The sequence below is a fragment of the Tamandua tetradactyla genome, chromosome 9 (genome assembly GCF_023851605.1).
Source record: "Tamandua tetradactyla isolate mTamTet1 chromosome 9, mTamTet1.pri, whole genome shotgun sequence".
NCBI lineage: Eukaryota > Metazoa > Chordata > Mammalia > Pilosa > Myrmecophagidae > Tamandua > Tamandua tetradactyla.
Window position 1 is genome coordinate 68,566,175 of NC_135335.1, and position 23,028 is coordinate 68,589,202.

The 23,028-nt window shown below is 34.0% G+C and overlaps 1 protein-coding gene across 1 annotated transcript in view; it reads right to left on the reverse strand.

The window, feature by feature from the left end:
* Window positions 1-23,028, reverse strand: part of CDH18 (cadherin 18) — a 518,873-nt gene that overhangs the window by 122,868 nt on the left and 372,977 nt on the right. Inside the window, exon 5 of the mRNA XM_077115122.1 lies at window positions 18,581-18,748. Within this exon, the coding sequence (XP_076971237.1) occupies window positions 18,581-18,748 (168 nt within the window). The remainder of the gene's footprint in view (window positions 1-18,580; window positions 18,749-23,028) is intronic.

Sequence of the window (23,028 nt, forward strand, 5' to 3'; positions counted from 1 at the left end):
GAGTGTAAACTCATTACAGTTCCTTCTCAGATGTGGTACAAGCCTTGACTTTTCTCATGCCATTGACAAAAACTATGCCAATGTATGAGGGACATACCATTCACTTTCAGCAAAGCATATAGTGGCAGGGAGGGAATAATAATTAGTGAGCAAATGAAAAAATTTAACATAACAGATATGAGAGACATCAAATACTTGCGGATGAGTGTTCAAATCTAAAGAGTGGATAGTCAGGGAAGACCTCAATAGGATGCTTGTCTTTCAACAAAACAGCTTTCAAAAGTAAGTAAAATGTTGTTCCACACAGAATTTCATTTGGAAGTAAAGTGAATGAGAATTGATATTGTGCCATGATTACAGTTTTCTGACACAAAAGTGTGTAAGGCTTTCCAATGAGGTTTTTTACATTAAATTCTTATTCATTTTGTTTTAAATAGTACTTACCTCGTTCTCATCCTGGAATGTTAATTTAGCAGGTTTTAGGCTTCTTATGCAATAGTTTTCCTTCTCATCATTTTCAAGAACGTATTGTCATCCTTAATCTATTAATTTTTTATGTGAAGCCTATTTGTGTTAGTTTTTCTCCTTGCTTTTGCATTTTTAAACTTCACCAAAAACAACAACAACAACAACAACAAAAAACTACGTTATAAAGTTTTCCCACTTTGAGACTCTTGGTTATTTATCTGAGGATTTATGCTAGTTCTCATCTTGAAAGCTCTTGACCAACATATATGATTTTGTTTTTTGAATATTGCATCATCATTCTCTTTACATATTCATCTGAAAATCCTATTATCACACAATTCCCCTTCGGCACATAATCCAATCACTCATTTCTTTCCTTTTTTATTTATTTTTGTTTTAATAATTTTGTCTCTCTGATACAGTCTAGCTAAATTCCTCAGATGTACCTCCAGTTTACTTACTCTGTATTCAACTATGTCTAATTGCTTTTATTTTCAGTTTGTTTGAGTTCTTAATATCAACCCGCATAACTGCTTTTATTGATTGATGAATGCGGTTTTTCCATTTTCCATAACATAGTGCTAGCTTTGTGTCAGGCACAGAACTCCATCTACTTCCATAATAATGACCTGAAACCATACCCCATCCCTTTATCTGGGCTATTTACCCAGGACCCTAGTGCCTGTAACCTGTCTTAAACTCTCCTTGAATTTCCATAACTTAACATGTCAATTTGCTGCTTGTTGTGCAGGTGTAGTCACAACAGTACAACCACATGAGAATATAAACTGGAGTCTATTGGAGGGAAACTTGCAAGCAGCTCAGTAGCAGAGTGCACATCAGCCCCTGAACTCTATTATTTCATAATATGGAGTTTCAGCTGGGCAGAGATCTGAACCAAAGCTTGAGAATAACAAAACCTGAAGCCCATAATATTCTGTATTTTTGAGGGGCAGAGTGATAGGAAGCACCCATGAAACCATGCAACTCCCTGTGTTGGAGAGAAGGCTTAGAAGGTAGTTGTGATGGTTAATTTCATGTGTTAACTTGGCTAGATTATGATATCCAGTTGTTTCATCAAGCAAGCACTGGCTTGGTTGTTACTGTGAAAATTTTTCATGGATTTAAGTCATTAGCCAATTGATTGCATCTAAGGCTGGTTTTGTTAACAGTCAACAAAGACTATCTTCAGCAATAAGAGAAATCTCATCTAAACAGTTGAAGAACTTAGAAAGAACACTGATAATTGCAGTTCATCAGTCAAGAAGAACATGTTTCTTTGTCTCTACTCATCATAGCTACCTTCTCCAGTGGAATTCATCATAACTTTCATTGAGTGATTGAGGCCTACCATATGTGATTTGGATTTACCATTTCCCCATGGTGATGTGAGCCAATTATTATAAGAAGTATATTAATATTTATATGGGCATATCTACACATATCTTTCAGTTCTGTTTTGAGGTAAAATTGTAACCAAATGACATGAGGTACATGACTTGCAAGAAACAGTTAATTCCTCTCATGACCAATTGCTTTCATTTCTCTGTTTTTCCAAACCTATAACTAGACTGAAGTCCCAACAGGTCCCAAAAGGTGAGGTACAAAATGTGACCAATGAAGAGGTGCACAATAATCCAAAAGAACTGCATAATTTTTCCAATTTAGATGAACAGAAACCAGGCAAATATATTTGGGAATACATAATAAGGATGTAGAATAATGGTAGAATGAACATAAATTTATTGATATGAGCTCACTACAATGAGATTCTGGATTCAATATTATAGTTTAAAGGGTGTTTTGTTTTGCTGTGTTGCTTAAATGCCATATACCAGAAATGGATTGGCTTTTACAAAGGGGGTTTATTAGCTTACAAATTTACAGTTCTAAAGGCCTTGAAAATGTCCAAATGAAGCCATAAAGAAAAAGATAACCTGACTTTAAAGAAAACCCACTACATCTGGAACACCTCTGTCAGCTGGGAATGCACATGGCTGGAATTTGTTTGTCCTTCTTCCTGGTTCATTGCTTTCAGCTTCTGATTCCAGTGGCTTTCTCTCTAAGTTTCTGTGGGGACTCACCTAGCTTTTCCAGGACAAACTCTGGATTTCATCTCTTGGCTTAGCATCCTCACATATCTATGTCTTGACTTCATCTTTTTGCTCATTTCGTTGGCTCTCAGTTCTCTCGTCTTTTATTCACTTCCTAAAGGACTCCAGTAAAAGGATTAAGACCCATCTTGAGTTGGGTGAGTGAAATCTCCATGGAAACAATCTAATAAAAAATTCCCACCTAATAATAAGTCTGCTCCCACAAGATTTTATTAGAACATGCTTTTCTGAGGTACATAATAGTTTCAAACCAGCACAAGGAGTTAAAAAGGGTTCCAACAATTTGTTGTTGTTGCTTTCAGTTTGTTGGCTGAAGCATGGCACAAAAGATGGCCTACATTATATGAAGTAGAAGTGACAGACATGTCTTGGTAAATGTAAATGAGGAGATGAAAAAGATTAAAGAGACTGTGAAGTTAGAGTGAATTTATCATGTAAGACCTGCTCACCCATACCTGTAATATCCAAAGGGCACATGTTTACAAACTGAGAGGAATAAGTGTATGAGAGTAGCACCATGATCTCTGAAGAGGTCTGCAGTCACTCTTTGCTGTAGGTCAGCTACTACTATGGAAACTGTTTTCATTGAACTAGGATCCTTAAATGCAATAGAGATGATCAGAATCCAGGTTAGCAGAAGCCAAGGTGTGACAGTTCATCACCAAAAACAAAGGAGGCAAGGCTACCATAATAGACAGCAAAATCAAACTGGAAATCAGAATAGTCTTACTCAAAGAGACCTATAGTGCTCGCTAGTTAGTCACAGTGCACTTACAAGGGAAATATTTGGGTAGACTATTAAATTCTTACTTGACTTCTATAAGCAGAAAAGTTCTATGTCAAGAGAATAAAAATCTAACCTGAATCACAAAAACACTATTATGGTACCTAAATCAATTCCCAGATTTGAGACATCTTACAAACCCAGAATCCTTGGATGAAGGATAGGCTGGGTCCATTTGTGGAAGGACCCTGCTACAGTGTCAAAAATTCATACTGATAATCTTCCCCCAGTTTTCTCCAAAGGAATTTACAGCCTTTTGCAAGGGTGAGCATGCATTGAGGAAAAGGAAATGATTATTAGACACTGGCTCTGAAATAAAATCAATTCCAGGAGACCCACAATGGCACTGTGATCTGCCAGTCAGAGTAGGGACTTTTGGAGGTCATGTGGCCAATGGTACTTTAGCTCATATCTGTGTCACAGTAGATCTAGTGGGTCCCCAAACCCAAGCTGTGGTTAATTCTCCAGGGACTTGGAAAGAACATGATTGTAAAATTGGTGACAAAGAGGTCAGGTAGAGAGGTATGTGAATAGACCTTTCTGAATGGGCAAAAAGCATGAAGATATTTGTGCCCCATGTGAATGCTCACCAGAGAATAATTTCAGCAGAGGAAGTTTTTAATAATCAGACGGATAGGATGATGCCTTCTGTGGATACCAGTCAGCCACTTTCTCCAACCACTGCTGTCATTGCCCAATGGGTTCATGAACATAGTGGCCCTTGTGTTAGGGATGGAGGGTTAGGTAGGGGATCAGCAACTGAACTTCCACTCACCTGGCTATAATCACTGCTGAGTGTTTAATCTGTCAGCAGTAGAGATCAACTCTCAGTTCCTGATATGGCACCATTCTCCAAGTTGATCAGCCAGGTACCTTGTGATAAGTTGATTCAATTGGAAAATTTCCATCATGAAAGGGGCAGTGTTTTGTCCTTATGGTAATAGACATACATTCCATGTATGGATTTTCCTTTACTGTAGACAATGCTTCTGCCAAATCTACTATCATGGAGTTAGAGAATGTGTTGCCCACCATCATGGTATTGGACACAGTGTTACTTCTGATTAAGAAATACACTTCACAGCAAATTAAGCATAGGAATTGTCACATGCTCATCAAATTAATTATTCCTACCATGTTTCCCAACATCCTAAAGAAACTGGATTGATAGGACAGTGGAAAGTCCTTTTGAAAACTCATTTAAGGCACCAACTGGGTGGCAATACCATACAGAGTTTTAGTAAAGTTTTCCAGAAATCTCTTTATGCACTAAATAAGTGTCTGATTTGTGGTGCTATTTCTGCCACAGCCATTATTCAAGGGTCCAGGGATGAAGGGGTAGAAATGGAGTTGTACAAATCATTATTGCCCTTAGTGGTTCAACATTAATGTTTTTGCTTCCTGTCCCTAGGAACTTATGCTTTGCTGGTACGAGGTCTTTGTTCTTAAAGGAGTACTGCTTACATCAGGAGACACATCAATAATTTTGATAAGCCTGAAATTTAGACTGACTGCTACCCAGCCACTTTGGGAATCTCCATGCCTCTGAACAAAGAAGCAAATAAGGGAATTCTTGTACTGAAAATTCAGGAAAATAATCAGGATAAATGCTAAATACCCAAGAGAAATAGGATGACTATTATACAACAGAGGTAAAGAAGAGTTTGCCTAGAATACAGGCGATCCCTTAAGGCATCACTTAATACTATCGTGCCCTGGAATTAAAGTTCATTGGAAACTGCTGTGGTTTGAGTTACTGTTACTCAAACCAGACAGTACTACTAATTACCAAGACCCTTTAGGAATGAAGATTTGGGTCACTCTACGAGATATGAAGCATGACCAACTAAGGTGCTTGCTTAGGGTGAAGGCTCTATGGAACGGGTAATGGAAGGAGATAGCTATAAATATGAGCTATGACAATGTGATCAATTAGAAATAATGACATTCATGGTATGAGAATTTCTTCCTTGTTTTATTATAGATATGTTTGGTTATATACATAAAACAAGTATTTTTGTCTTCCTTCTTCTATCCTCTTATGTAAAATAAGTTGTATTAACTTTATGTCATAGTATTTAAATTATAGGAAATCAAGTTTAAGAGTAAATATTACTCAAGAACTTCCATTCTCTTTTGGGGAAAGGGTTAGTGCATTTCCAGATGCACACACCACAGAATTATATTAAATGAAAGTGTGCCTATGTTTTTGTTTTACTTAGAGATCAAGTACTGTTTAAAGAGTTGGAAATGGGTACCTAGTTGACAAGGTGTGGAATGTGATGGTTAATTTCATGTGTAACTTGGCTAATATGTTGTCCAGTTGTTCAATTAAACAAGTACTGGCCTGATTTTTACTTGTGAGGGCATTTAATGCACTTAAGTCATTGGTCAGCTGATTGCTTCTATGTCTGATTAATCTATAATCAACAAAAGGAGAATGCCTTTAGCAATGAGAGCTGTCTCCTCATCCAATAGGTGAAAGCCATAAATGAAGAACTGATGATTTTAGCATTCAGAAAGAAATTGTGTCTCTACCCTAAGATAGCCAACCTTTCCTAGTGAATTCATCATCTTTGAGTTACCAAAATGTGGACCTCCTGTGAAATCTGGACCTGTCAATCCCCATGGTCATGTACGCTAATTACTATAGTAACTATTCACATTTTATATCCTTATCTATACCTATACCTATACCTACATCCATATCATCTCTTGTCAGCCAACTAATACACTGGCCTTGCTAAAAAGGAGCTCAGCAGTTGGTATCAGTTTATATTCTCTTGAGATGCTCAAATCTGATGAGTCAGCTGTTTTATAAACTACTGAAATAAATCTCCAGGGCCATTCAGATGTTTTTTTTTCCCTTTTTTAAGTTTAACTTACTTTTTAATGGTAGACACATAATCATATGTCACTGCAAAATACCAGTAAATTTATGAACTTGAATTTCTTTTTATATCTTTTTATATCTTCTTTTGAGAAAAGAAGTAATTAGCATGAAAACTGATTCATTCTTGACAATTTTTAGAATCTTTCCTGGGGAAAAAATAGAAAGTTTGTGAAGAGAAAATTTCCCACTGGATGAAATGTCTACTAAACCATATATATATATATATATATATATATATATATATATATATATATATATATATATATAAAACAGAGAATTCATAGAATTTTGATACCTTAATGATTTCAGAGGTGAAATTTTTTACCTACTTGGAAAAGTAAATATATTGGCACATTTATGAGTTAAATGTCTTAAATATAAAAATGTGAATATCTATTACTTGAACCTCACTTCAGAAAGGGTAAAAGGAAAGAGAAATATACAAAAGCTGTGAATTCATCATGATGGGAAGAATCTGGCAAAAAAATAATTTTTACTTCATTTTTTGTTATGCAATGCTTAGACTTGTTTAGACATTAGTTGAAATTTAGGTCCAAAAAGTATTTTTTGTACATTTGTAAATTTTTTTTTAGTTACCTAGAATATACATGAATAATTGTAAGCTGTATTCTAACTCACTAGCAAATTTTAAACTTTTGTAAGTATCATCAAATATTGCTAGGATTTTCGATTTTTGTTTTAAATCTACAAACTTTTATAAGGCATAGATAAAGTCCTTATCCTTATTTCATATTTTTTTCTATTCCCAATGCACCATAATTTCATAAGACATATGTGGTTATTTTCATATCATCCTTTAGACTTCATCATAAAATGCTAAGGATTAGCTTAAGTACATTTAAGAAGTGCATTTTATTATTGGTAGGAATAATACAAGAGCATTTGGCTCATTGGAGTTTGTCCTTTTTAATCTTCATTTTTTAGTGGACAGCATTGATTCTAAATTGCCTTCTAGAAGACTTTGTGCCTCTGCTTCAGCAACTTTGGCTGAAGAAAAGTCATTCTTTAATAATAACCCCAGGTCCCAGCCTAAAATAAAATTGTGATCAACTTTTTAATTGCATTTATTCAACCTATTTAATGTTCTACATAAATAGTGTTTGCTTGGGGAATGAGTAGCTATTTAATCTGTAGGTAATTAGATACTCTCGATGAAAATATATCTGATGGACATGTATCTGATTAGATACTGTAATGTCTGAATTAACTTTCTCTTTATTGATGACTGACTCTTCTTTAAATTAATTTATATAGATATAGTTACTATTTTAAATGATACTTTCAAGTAAAAATTAATATAAAATCACAAGTAAACTTGGATTTTTCTGTCTTAAAGAGGCTTACATTGAATATTGATCACTGATCACTATATTAGGCTGTGCTTGGGATGTTTTTAATACATGATGTGCTGGTTTGAAAGGATGTATGCCCCCTAGAAATGCCATGTTTTAATCTAAATCCCATTTCATAAAGGTAGAATAATCCTATTCAATACTGTATGTTTGAAACTGTAATCAGATCATTTCTTTGAAGATGTGATTTAATCAAGAGTAGTTATGAAGCTGAATTAGGTGACAACATGTCTTCACCCATTTGGGTGGGTCTTGATAAGTTTCTGGAGTCCTATAAAAGAGGAAACATTTTGGAGAATAAAGGAGATTCAGAGAGAGCAGAGAATGCTGCAGCACCATGAAGCAGAGAGTCCACTAGCTAGCACTTTGGAGATGAAAGAGGAAAACACCTCTTGGGGAGCTTCATGAAACAGGAAGCCAGGAGAGAAAGCTAGCAGATGATGCTGTGCTCGCCATGTGCCCTTCCAGCTGAGAGAGAAACTGTGACTGTGTCACCATGTACTTTCTCACTTGAGAGAGAGAGAGACTCTGAACTTCACTGGCCTTCTTGAACGAAGGTATCTTTCCCTGGATGCCTTAGATTGGACATTTCTATAGACTTGTTTTAATTGGGATATTTTATCGGCCTTAGAACTATAAACTAGCAATTTATCAAATTCCTCTTTTTAAAAGCCGTTCTGTTTCGAGTATATTGCATTCTGGCAGCTAACAAACTAGAAAACATGAATAATGTAAAAAAAACAATTACTGGAATATTTGAATGCCACACATAAAAAGGGCAATTTTCATGGATCTTATATTTTACTGTTCTCTGGAATAATATATTTTAAAATGGGAAAAAAAAAACCATTATGTATTACTATGTGTCAACATATACTACAGTAAAGCTGAATATCATGTAAAAATTTTGTCTTCAAAATATTAGTATAGTGTGCCATTTTTTTTCATAATCTCCCACTTTTTCTATGACATACAGCCAAACAGATTTTTAAAATCATAATATCATTGAGGTGTTTATGATCGGTAAATTACTAAACAGGAAACCTCAAAATTATTTCAAATATTCACCTTCAAAGTCAGAGGAATGTCATAGCCTTATTTATGTAAAGCTAGCTACTGCCTTGTACTGAATATACTGTACAAGTTTATGCACATTTGTCTTTATTTTATACACTAACTCTCATAACATGATAAACAGAATTTGTCTTTATGAAGGCTGAATGGAAAAAAACATTACAGACATGAAAATAGCTTAGTTCTTTTAGAATTACAGCTTTATTTCAAAACTCATATTTTCTATTCAGCCATGTATATTATTACATTTATATATCATACATATAATTATGTTCCATGACCTTTCGATCTAAAACTTAACCAAGATGGCCTTTCTCATCTGGACATGATGGAGTAGTTTGATGTGACTAACTCTCTCAAAGGAAACAACTATAAAACCTGGACAATATTCATAAAAGAACTGTTTCAAGCCATTGGAGAGCAATCAATGCAGAGAGACCCGGATACAGTAAGACCCTTGAGAGAAACAAAGCATAATAAAGTGAGGTTAATATTCACCTTGACTTTTTCATTAAGGACATTTGTTCATATGCAGCACTAGGTGGGGAAAATCCAAGTATAAATCATATAGATTGCAAAGTTCGAGATTGGACTTCAAAGCTGGCATAGTAGCTGAATCTGAAGGGCAAAAGCCCAAAGAATGAATATCCGAGAAATGAGCCAAAAAATATTAATTTAATTTTTACATATGGTAATTACAGGAATGTATACTGCCTTTACACATGTGAGGAGACCATAAAACCAAGAGAAAATCAAGCTGGATGGCAAAGGAATCAAACAAATGATTCAGCAGCCATGGAGAAGAGTGAATTCGGAGATCATTTAACACTTGAAACTTTCAGTTGAGAATTGTGATGGTTAAGCTCATGTATCACCTTGGCTAGGTTATAGTGTCCAGTTGTTTGTTCGAGCAAGTACTGGCCTGGTTGTCACTGTGAGGGTATTTTGTGGATTTTAATAATTAGTCAAATGATTACATCTATGTCTTGTTACATCTACGATGCAATCAACAAAGGAGACTGCCTTCAGCAATGAAAGAATTCATCAAAACCTTCATAGGAGTTCCCTACTTGAGCCTATCTTTTGGAATTTGGATTTGCCAATCCTAACAGTTGTGTGAGTCAACTCATATAATATATCTCATAATATTTATATGCATATACATAATCTCTTTGTTCTTTTTCTCTGAGAAACCAGAATGATATAAGACTGGAGACAGACTGGATACAGGAGTAAAGGGTACTTCCCCAGGAGATAAAAGTAGAAATGAAATATGCCATTTTTAACAAAGTCTAACTAATTAAGGTAGTGCATATTCTATATGCCTGCAAGAAAACATCCCAAGCCTCTTTGAAGGAAGGTGACATCATTAGGAACCTCTCAAGTTGTTTATACATGATGCCAGAATTCAATAGAAAATTCTAAGGAATGCTTAAAAAAGAAAGATGTCAAAGTCCAAGAAGGAACAATGAAATAAAATGGCCCAGATAAAACCGTGTTACTGGAATTATTAGATATCTATTTTAAATAACGATAATCAACATGCTTAGGAAGGTAGAGTAAAAAAAGGCAAAGGATTTGAGAAGATACCAATAATCTGTATTTAATACATCAGTTGAAAATCTCAATGCTAAATTATGCATTTAACAGACTTAACAGATGAGGTAACTAGAGAATAAACAGGAGGTTGAGAATTAGTGTACAGGCTATAGTATCAGTGTATTGGCTATAGATCAATATAGCTTATGCAGGTTAAAGAAGAGAGAAATATTTTTTTAAAATACTTTAATGTTACACTGTTAAAATAACTAATGTGGATGCTATTGGTGTCATATTAGGGTAGGTAAGAGAAAAATAATACGCTGATGAAAAGTTTTCCAAAACTAAGAAAAGATAGTCTCAAAAATCTTCACAACAGAAAGTGAGACATAAAAAGAAAGAAAGTGATGCATATGTATGTCATAAGCTTCTGAAAACCAAATACATAGAGAGAAAAAGTGAAAAGAAAAAAAGATTCACTGAATTTCAATAGGTATCTACTATAAACAATAAGACTGGCAGTTGATGTTTTCAATAGACAAGACAGAAGTCAGAAGACAAATTACATCAATTCATTATTGAAAGGGGGAAAATCTTCTCAACTAAAAGTCAACTTAATGACAATATTCTTAAAAATCTGAAACAAACAGTGAATGTATAAACAAACAAAAGCTGAAAGAATAAATTGCTATTGAACTACAGCAAATCTAATGGAAATGTGCAAGAATATTTTGAATTTTATTTAGAAAGAAATGATTTTAGAAAGAAACACAGAAATTCAGGAAGAAATAAATAGCACCAGAAAAGGTAAATCATTAACTTTTAAAAGACTATTTACTGTTAAAAATAGCAACAATTAACATAATGGTCCATAGGGCTTAGCATACAAGGAAGTATATAGAGATCAAAAAAACAGAAAACAGTTTAAAGAGTACACATCAGTGTACTTTTCCATCAGTGGTAAAATTACTAAATCAAGGTAGAATGAAGTAAATTGTAATACCTAGGGCAAATATTAAAGAAAAAAGAGAAATTGAAGTTAAAAATTAATGGAGGAGAAATAAATGAAGTTAAATTCTTGATAATTTAAAGGTAAGAAAGGAGAAAGAGAAATAAACAAAATAATTAAAATCATAAATAGCAAGGTGGAACACTTAAATAACAATATATTAATAATTACATTAATTATAAGTATAATAAATTAAAATAAACAAGTATCTTTTGAAACCAAATTAAAACCAAAGAATCCCAAACAAGCTTACCTAAGTTTATTAAGGAAAATAAAGGTGGGAAGTAACAGGATGGAAAATATTATACTTTGCAAACAATAAACAAAACAAAGAGAAAAAAACTGATGCTTCCATATTAACATGAGACAGACTAGAATTTAAGATGTGAAACAAAGTTAGAGAGGTGTGCTTCACAATGACACATTTTTAATGCAAAAAGAATGTTTTAAAACTGCATTTTAAACATTAAAAGAAAAGAGGAAAGAGACAAATTTAGCATTATATTGGAAGACAATAACATGTCTCTCTCAACAGCTGACAAACAAAAATTCTGTAAGTATATGGAAAATTAAAATGGCCTAATAAACAAACTTGAACAAATTGACACAGCATATGCTAAACATGCAGCTGTGTAATTTATTTAATTTTCTAGTTCATAAGGACACTTACTAAAACCAAGTGCATGCTAACATTGACAGAAATCCTCAACAAATTTCAAAATATTGAAATAATTCAGGGTTTGCACGCTGGAGAAAACTAGAGAAATCTTAACTTGTTAATAATTTAAAATACACTTCACCTTCTGATGGGCCGAAGATAAACTTTCTATTTACTTTGTTATTTCTCTGTTTCAAATACGATATTAATGGATAATATCCAACATACACAATTTAGATGGTCTTTCATGAAAAGTTAAGTAATCATTTAAAAACAATGGCCATTCTCTTGGATGTTTTAGTATTGACAAAATCACATCAATATCAATATCTTCATCAATGAAATTGTCTTTTTCACTAACTTTAAAACTTAACCAAATTAATATGTCTCTGGTTTTACTAACTTTATGGGAAATAGTGCCATCTGCTGAACTTTTGGGACTTGATGCTTTCAATGTTGGGTTGTGCTATATTAACTCCAGTCCAAAGTGGCTTAATAGTTGGCTGGCTAAAAATGTTGCAATCATTTCAATTTCTTGAGGAAATTTTGTTAAATAATCAAAGTTCTATTGCTGTAGCATAATTTTTTGATAGGTGATTTTATTCTTTACCCAATTAGGTTATTTGCTCCATGAGGACAATTCTCAAAATTCACTTCATTCCATTTGGTGCACAGAAATTGTGCTTTATGAATTGCATGTAGGTGAACGAATTTCAAACGTATATCCTTTATGTGTAAAAAGAGATGTCAATGGGTGGGCCAAGGTGGGTCAGCAGGCAGAGTTCTTGCCTGCCATGCTGGAGACTGGGATTTGATTCCTGGTGCCTGCCCATGTAAAAAATGAATGAATGAATGAATGAATAAATAAATAAAGAGATGTCAATGAATTTTTACCTACATAAGAATAAACCATGCAACAACCATAACATAGGACACAATTAAAACCAGAAAAGGGAATAAAATAATCTTAAGCAACAGTATAGATTCTGCTCTACAGAAGGGCATTGTTGAGGAATTTTACATTTGGGATGTTTTTCTCTGAAGGAGAACTAGACATCAGATGTATCCTTTGGATGGAGGAATTAATCCAAGCCAAATCTGGACTAACTTTTTCCTTTTCAGTGTATTACTAGTGGATGGCATCCTTTCCTAAGATTTTCCAGCCTTAAATTTTGGTTTTGAGGATCTCATTACAACCTTATGATAATTATAAAACTGCATGGTTGCTTTCTTGAGCTTTTGCTTTCCAAACAAACTCATTGTCGCTGGTATAATGGTCAGGTTCGTGTGTCAATTTGGCCAGTTGATAGTGCCCATATGTCTGGTCCAGCAAGCACAGGCCTATCTGTCACAGTGGGGACATTTCAGGAACTTAAATTAGAGCATGTTGCCTGCATCCATAGCTGATTACATCTGCAATCATCCAAGAGAAATGTCTTCTGCCATGAGTTATGCGTAATCTAATCAACAGAAGGCTTTTAAAGAGGTTTCAGAAAAGACAATCCCTTTTTCTCTTTCAGCCAACCAGCCTCTCCTGAGAATTCTTTGAGGACCTTCATTGGAGCTGCCAACTTGCAATCTTCCCTACAGATCCTGCACTCTTATATCCCTATGGTTGCATGAAACACTTTTATAAACCTCATATTAACAGATATCTCCAGCGGGTTCTGTTTCTCCAGAGAACCATAGCTAAAACACCCAGGTTTGTGCAAGTGTGTATGTGTGTATATGTGTGTCTGCACGCGTATTGTGGTAGTTGTCTTCAGCTTCTTCATTTTGATATGAAATCATTACCAGAATTATACCATGGCATCATATTTCATTTTTTAAAATGATACTATTTTCCTTTTAATTCTGAGATAATCATTTACCTTTCTAATTTTTTTTTCATTCTCTTATTAGGGAAGTTGTAGGTTTAAAGAAAAATAATCATCTAGCTTTTCATCCTTCTTACATTTTTGTTTCTTTCTATAATTAGTTATTTGATACAATTAAACTTTTGGATGATAATTATGTCTTGCATCTATTTAAGAGCCTTTGAAAGTGTGCAGCATGTATTATGGCAACTTCCATTTTTATATATGAAAAAATAAAATTCAAGAGCAGTTTAAGAAACATATTCTACATTACACGGCAGTTAATGGATGAGTTAGTGGTCTACCCTAGGTTTTTCTCATTGCAGAGTCAAATTTTTAATCACACACAATGCCATTTTACCTCCCTCAAATGAATCATTGGGTAGACTTTATTTTTGAACAAGAGAAGGAAGATGTAATAGGAGAATACCACTGATGCCAAAAGGGAAACTAAATGTCTTCTCTATATTTTATTGCTTTTCCTAGGCCCTTTTAAATTCCTATTTTTGGTACATACATGCCAACCCTTTGTGAAGACAATGATTCAAAGCACAATCAACTTGAAAACACAAGCCTTCCTTACTGGATTCCCATTTAGAAGATTTACCAACATGTTAATTTATTCTAAAATAATGTTATCTTGCTCTGAGGCCATTTTAGGTCTCCATAAAGGTACAAAAGAACTAAATCATGATGATGATGATGATGATGATTTATGATATTGGTGATGATAGTGGTCTTGAAATTGATAACCACCAAAGCGCACGTAGAATTGTGCACAATTCAAATTGTAGAATTTGAAATGGGAATGCCATAATCCTTAGGTTTTGTGCTAAGAAAAGAGCTAAGCATTTTTGGGTTCCCTTTAAGAATTTATTTACGGGGGTAATAATAAAAGAGCAATAAAATATCTGGATTTCTATACTGATTTTCTCAGTGTTTATTCACTAGTTACATATTTATACCATGTTTTATTTCTAGGATTGACTTGAGTAAGACGCTCAGGAATTATCTCATGAGAAGCTGAGATGGATTCTTTCTTTAACATCAAAACTACCAGGTTGGTACTGATAATAACCCAAACAAATATTTTCTGAATAAAGTTACTTGCTTTTAGATGTGCATTCTCTACTCAAAATTCCTTGATGCACAATATCCGCTGAAATTTGTGCCCAGAAAATGACTCACATAATTGGCAGTCATGTTCTTTTATTTACTTTCTTATCAAAGATTAGCTATTTATATCCTTAAAATAGGGAACAGACAGTTCTCCCTCTCATTCAAAAATGTGCATTTTACATGACAAGGTACAATTATAATCAAATTGGAGAAGATGTTGCAAATTTTTTGCTATGAATGGACTCTCCCATTGAATAAATATCTCCAGAAAATAATTTAATTGACCTACACATTGTTTTAATACTTAATATTACTAAGCTACATTTAAAAATAAGGATATTTCACTTGAACATTCAGCATTCCAATTTTTAAAAATAATCTCAGGATTTGGCTACGGTTGCTCACAATGCCTACACAGGATTACTTTGCCCTCTTAGTGGGCTCGTGACTCTATGTTCTTATACCATGTCCCTGGCACTGATCAGCAGACTGTTCCAGCCAGTCAATTTATCTTTATCTTATCCTAGGCCCTGAATTTACAACTGTCTAGAGGCAAAACTTCGCAAAGCAAATAATTAGTTCTAGTTCAGTCTCTAGCTCTAAAACTCTTATGAGAGCATATTTACTTTAAATTAAGATAAAATGCTAATGCTTATAAAAAGTTGATTTGCTTTCTCAGGTCACAATAGATTAACAAAAGAAAAGTTATTTGGGGGAATATTTTTGTAATGTTGTATGTATGGAGGTAGGATGAGAATTTGATACTAAAGTTCAATTCCTGTAATGGTTTAAGAAAAATGGCTCTCACGGACAACTGAAGAGAGAAAGAAATCAGAAGGAGAACAGTAAGAAACTCAAATCTCAAGAGAACCAAATGGATTACTAGACCAGTTTGATAAATGGATATGATCTATATATAATTTAAATTGTATATAGATGTATGCATGTCCTGGAGCTTTGTAATTGCAAGTTCTCGTAGGAAATTATCATTTTACTCAAAGCAGCTTACAAAGATACCCATTATGTATATAGCTATTTGATTAGTTATGATGAATATGGATAAATTAAAGAATATTTTGCTGCAAGCTACTTTTGTCATGGTGTCCCAAATCAGGGTGAAAGCAGCAGTGTGTTTTGTGCAATCAGAGTACAATATATCTTAAGCACTCCAGTGTAAGATTCTGGAGGCGCTGTACCTCTACTTCAAAACTCTTAGGACGTCTCTACAGTGTTTCTGTTAAGATTAACATGTGTCCTATTTCAATTAATTTACCCCCCCATCCTTTAAAGTGGACACCCCTTCTCAATATGAAAAAATCAGAAGGGGTGTTGCCCAAAGATCCCTATAGATTGGAAGAAGGATTAAAGGAGAAGGAGGAGGGATAATAGAGAAAATGTGATTAAGCAAATGAGTTTAGCTGGTGAATCACTATATTAATATCCCTTCTAGCTGCCACTGTTTTGGAGTAGCTAGAAGGAAAAATCTGAGATGTGGAATGGTAGACTATGACAAACTCTGGGATCTGTTCTCTAACTACTTGTTGAGGTGTGCTTTGAAAATTATTGCTTTTTTCTTTCTTTGCTTCATACATATGTTTTACAACAAAAATATTTAAGAAAAGATTAACGTCTATTAATTATTCTTCCCATCATTCTACTACTTCGAGAGAGATGGGTGTTACTCCATGACTCACTCAGAGAGCAAACACTTACCCTTTTTAATATGCTTCTGCCCAATAAAACAATTGTATCCACCATTAGCCAATGCTTTAGTAATAATATTGTTATTGATAAAAATAATGAATTGAGGAATACATTTACCTGTATGTCTCATAATTCGAATTCTCTGTTAATCACCAAAATCAATTTTAATGGGCTTACACATTTAAATGTTATGCTTTTGAATTTATTTCAGGAAGAGACAGAGGCAGATAGAGATGCTACTTTTATAATGAACAAAATTTATTGAGCTCCTATTTTATACAATTTGTTATTTTGCTTTATTTAGAGCTATCTTATTAATTTAGGCTTTAAATTTAGCAATGATAGATCCTCTTAAAAATATGAAAGGCAAGATTCTGTTTTAAGTTACAATAATCTTTATTTATTATTATGTATCTGGTATTGCCACTCATCGCATGTTGTTTTGTAGCTTTGAACTTCAGCTTCCTCATCTTAAAAAGTAATAGAACTGGTCTCATAGTGGTACATGTATATACGCATATTGTGTGTATTAAATGATAAAATAGCTATAGAAGTACTCTCTGATTTGTAAATTGATTTAAAATTTAATTATATTTTATAGTTCAATCTAATATGGTCGTATCTATGATTTACTTTCAAAAACATTTTCTTCATAAAGCAAAGGCCACCAGATTGAATCTGCTCATAGATATTAATCTTATCTCCACACCAATATTTTCAAGAGTTTCTATCTAACTATGAACTTGATTTGCAGGGTTTTGACCATGTTAATTTGACAGAACTAAAATTGAACATATTTACTCATTCATTTGATTTTTAATAATAGTTTATCAGTTGGGCGCAGGACTGAACACGTGAGGTTACAAAGACAGTTCCATATTATTCCTATTAGAGTAACCTATAGTAGTGGAGGAGATGTGAACTACAGAAAGAAACATAACATGAGCACCCATGGGGAAGGACCATGCAATAAGAAGCAAGAAGGATTAATTAACTCTTATAATTCTGCCACAGAGAGTTCAGAAAAAGGTATGATAGGACTGCTAGACAGAGAAAAATGCCTGTGGGGAAATTCTACATTGAAGAAAGAATATGCAAAGAATTATTATGCTTTAGGGACAGGCAGCGTCCCGTCATGGCTAAGTCTGGATACATTGAGAAAGGGTTTAGGAGATAAAGCTGGGAAAGACATCCTGCACTGATCTGTTACAAGTCCTTATTGACATACCACTGAATCTATTTTATGACAGTTTTAAACATCAGCTATAAAATGGAGGTAGAGGAAATCTACCCTAGAGGATTTTTATGAGAATTAATGATTGCCCTATAAAATGTTAGCCACAGTATCTGCCATCTTATACACACTCAAAAATATTATAATTATTTTTTTACTGTCCTGAAGATCTTATAAGCACTATCTTCTTCCAAGCTCACAGTATTGCTATTTCATATCCCTCCTGAAATCTCCTCCTAGATATGGTTCCCCTCTTTTCAAACCTCCTATTCTAAACTTCTGTTAGATGATGTGTGTGTGGGTGTTTGTGTGATGTATGTGTGAAGAATAGTCATTTATAATATGAAGGATTTTTAAATAATCCATTCACAACAAGTAAATATGCAATACTTTTCCATGAACAGATTCCTTATGTCAACCTTCACTTTTAAATAATACCACAGATACCTTAATGACGCAACACCTATTTAACAAATGCAAGGTACTATTACTTAGTAACACTACATCATTTTTACTGTTTAACTGTGGTGCCAACTGAAGCTTATGCTCTTACCAAAGTATCAATTTATCTACCAGGTTCAGCGGCATTAGGTGGAATGACTTCTCTAGTCTTATGTATAAAAGGGTGATCATATTAGTAAAATACAATGCAATGCCATTTAAGAACACAGTAGCTTGACTTATATATTCAAGCATATTTTTTCCACATAAATGGTGACTAATTGAATAATAAGAAGCACAAAGCATGTACATACTCTGTGGAAAGCGTGGTGGGTTATCGTTGACGTCAGTCAGTGTGATGTTGACCGTCGTAGATCCTGAAAGCCCTCCAACTTGCCCGGCCATGTCTTTGGCTTGAATGACCACTGAGTAGTGTTCTCTAGCTTCTCTGTCCATGTTATGTAAGGCAGTTCTAATAACTCCTGTAATGCATATTAACAAATAAAAATAAACATCATGAACAAACAGGATGAGCAGACATTAAATGAGAAGCTACTGAGATATCTTTATGCGTTAGGAAATGTCTTTTCAAATAACACACTTTTGAAAGAGAGCAACTCTTCTGAGAGAACCAGCACTTTAAAAGTATATCTAGTACTCCTCTAAAATTGCTATTTCTTTGCAACCACATGTCCCAAACCGTTCCATTACTGGCAAAATAAGATACCTATTTCTCTACTTTTGCTGGGATGAAAAGCCCCTAGAGGGCTGACCTAGGGTTCAGACTTGCTTCCTTTTGCAGATGTGCTAAACATTTTACAACCTTGGCACCTCAAAAGTGTCAGTTGAGAAGTTCCTATCGATTTGAGCAGATGTTAACTTGCGTCTTTCTTGAACAATTTGCATAGCTTCTTGACAGGAAGGTCAAAAGTTTGATGATGGAAAACAGAGGATTGTAGACACTTAAACAAAATCTATAAGCAGGAGACATTTTTAAATGTATCAAGACTAAAAACTCACTATTTTTTGTCAGAAAAAAAATAACTAGATCTACACATACAAGTGAAATAAAGTCCATTATTTTATAGTGCCAAAGTAAACATTTAATGCATTTTTTTCATGAACGGATAATTGGATTAAGTAAAGAATAACAACTGGTTTATATACCTATGTGTTATTATGCATAAATACATATACCCAAAAGTACACACATATGCATACATACATGGGCAAATTAAATATTTTGGCCAATAGAACCTTAAATTTCAAAATGGAAATACATTTTTAAGGGACTCAGATTTACTCGGATGTATTTAACAACACCAAAATCAAAGCATTTCATCATGGAGATGAGAGATATTATAAAGTGTATATTCACGCCTGCAAACACTTGTGGTAAATTAGCAAACTCCTTTTTAATTTTCTTAAAAATATTTCGCTCATGCTACCTTTGAAGAAGACACCAATGACTCAAAATCAAGTACACACTAGATTAGAGAGCAGTTAAATTCATAGGATAAAACTAATTATTACGTGTTAACATTTGTAATTGCTATAGATTTTACCAAATATATTTTAGAGACAGTATTATGATACCTCAGAGAAGACGGGTTTGTGTCTCCAAGTTAACAAATAACAGCCTTCATAAATGGAGAGTATGAGTCAACTAATTGTTTTGAATATATAAAACCAAACAATTTTTCAGACTGGATCTTGGCTATGAAATGACTTTGAGAGGAGAGTCCCAGGGACGAAAGAGAGAGAGTCACAAATTTTCAAACATTGTGAACATATAATTGAGGGAGTGCTGGGAAACTTTCCTGAAGCTATAGAGAAATCAGAATTAGGCTTATCAAAAGAAATGATAAATCATATGAATATAAGTATTCATTCAATTCATGCATATGAAAAAGCCTCAAGCAGTCTTATCAAAAAGAACAATGTTTTATCCATATAATTAACTTAAGTAAGAATTGAACTGAAGCAGAAGTGAACAAGCAAATAATGTTCCTGGTCCCTGATTCTTCTATCTTCTCCTCTACTATTATGCATTCATGCATTTTTATATTTTTTAATCTCCATCTTGTCATGCCTAGTAAATAAATTTTCAAATGAAAGTGTACATATCTATACAAATAATATGCAATTGTAATAATTTTAAACAACTGAAGTCTAACCCCATGTACAAATTCAGATAAAAAATTCAAATAGGGAATGATGATTTCTTTGTTTTCTTTCTTCTTTCTTTGCCATTGTACTCAGTAATGGTAATTTTTTGTTGTTTTCCAAATAAATTTAATAAAAACATACAGTATTGATGTTTTATTTCATACATTTTTAAAGAGAAAATACAGACCAGTCAAATAAATCACCATGGGATTATTGCATTTTTCATTTGTTTAAAAATAAAGAAAACACTCCTTTTTTCAATATATGGTAGATGACCGGTTATGATATGCTGTGAATGTTTGTCAGACATGCTTTACTAGCACTGTTTACTTCCAAACTTTTCATGGGAGTTGTTGCCTCCTATTCTCCTGTGATGCTGAGATGAACCAACAGGATGTGATTACCCATGCATAGTTTTGTTTTGTTTATTACTTTTGTGGTAAAAGATTGTAGGTGCCCAACTGGCTGCAAATTGTCTTCTGACTACAGTTTCCCAATCACCATGATATGTAAGGGCTTGTAACTGGGAATTAATCTCTACTGAATACAAGTTCATTACATTGAACTCTCATCTGTGGTAATAAACATTATTTGTTGAGGCAAACTCACTGTGTTACCATATGCTTATGCTCCCTGACAAATGATATTCATACAACAGTATACCCTATAAAATGTTTCCTTACATTTTTACCTACTAAAAATAATCTTAGATGGAAATGTTGTACACAGCTGAATCATTAGCTAATATCACAGAAGACTGCCAAATAAATATTTCTAATAAGCTAGAAAAAAATTAACTATTGCAATATTTGAATTCCTGCAACACCTGCTTACTCTCTCTATATATAATATATATATTATACACACACACACATATATATAAATATGCATTTATATGGGGAACTGCTCAGTTTCCTTCCATGACTAGACCACACTTATATGCTTAGGCTCAATTGATCATTTTGCTTCTTAATTATCTCATTTGCTTTTTCATTCTTTAATATCTGTAATGTTATAGAAAATGTGCTAGGTTCCCAGTGTTTCTTGAATGGGGTATACGAACAGGCAGTAACTGAATCATTCGGCATGCCAATTGTTGTAGTTTGCTAGCTGCTGGAATGTAACAGTAAAAGGGAATTTATTTAGTTAATGTACAGTTCTTCAGAGGAAAGGCAGTTCACTTTCAACCGAGGTTCTTTCTTACATGGGAAGGCACAGGGTGATCTCTGCTGACTTCTTTCCAGGCCTCTGGGTTCCAACATCTTTCCTCAGGGTGATTTCTTTCTGCGTCTCCAAAGGCCTGGGCTGGGCTGAGCTGTGACTGCTGAGATGAGGTATGCTGAGCTGCTTGGCTGTGCTACGTTGAGCTCGCTCATTTAAGCACCAACCAATTAAATCAACCATCATTCATTGCAGCAGGCATGCCTCCTAGCCAACTGCAGATGTAATCAGCAACAGATGAACTTCACATGCCATTGGCTCATGTCCACAGCAATAGAACTAGGCACCTTCACCTGGCCAAGTTGACACCTGAACCTAACTACCACACCAATTTTTGTGCAAATTCAAGGACCCCATCTCAGCCTACCAAATCAGAATCTGGGGAGTAGAGAGCCCAGGTACTGGTAATTGAGATAAGCTCCTCCAGTGATTTTCACAAATGGTCAAATTTAAGAGTTGAGAATACATGTGGTGCCTTCCTTGTACTCATATACCACTGGAGAGATGGTTTAATTAAAATATTAATATGAATACTGAGATGTTTTAAACATGATTAGAAGTTCCATTAATCATTTTCTAAATGACAACCCTAAAGACCTTGGAAGTAATAATTCAGCCATCCACCTGTTAGATTGTGATGATTTAGGCACCAACAATATTCTTTGTTAATTTTTAAGTGCTATTTAAGTGTGTCAGCATTTTGTATAGTAAATGTTTCATATATTCAGCTTCTTATTCTGAATTTCTCTACTGAATTTATAAGGATAGCAGGGCTTCTGTAATTCTTTTCTGCATTGAAAAAAGGAATTACACATTGAATCTCTAGGTATCCATCAGTGACAGAGTTCTAGAAACCTATTTTTTTTTCATTGTCATCACCAATTTAATGTATGCTTAACGGATTTCTGCTCTGTATAAAGTATGAGGTAGAGAAAAGTATAAGTGAGAGCCTGTGCCATTAGACTGTTATGAATAGAATGCTGCCTGTTGGGGAAAAAAGATATTCAAACCTGCAAAATTAAGTAATATTAAAATATATTTTATTAACTGGCCAAACAAACAAACAAAAAAAAATCAACAGAGTTTGGAGGAAATGGTAATAAAGGTAGACAAGCCTGACTTCAAGGGAGAGCTACAACAGGCTAGGTGGAGAATAAAAGCATCCATGGAAATCCATGGAAAGGGGTGTGGGCATAAAGAAAGTTACGGCTCTGGAATATTTACATGGCCATAGAGGTCAGTGAGTAGACAAATTTGGAAAATGCAGATAGGAGAATGGTTGAGATTAGAAACTTAGTGATTATAATGCTATTTGACTAATTTTGCTTTGTTCTTCAAATGACTGATAGTCAAATAGCTCTTTTGCCACTCA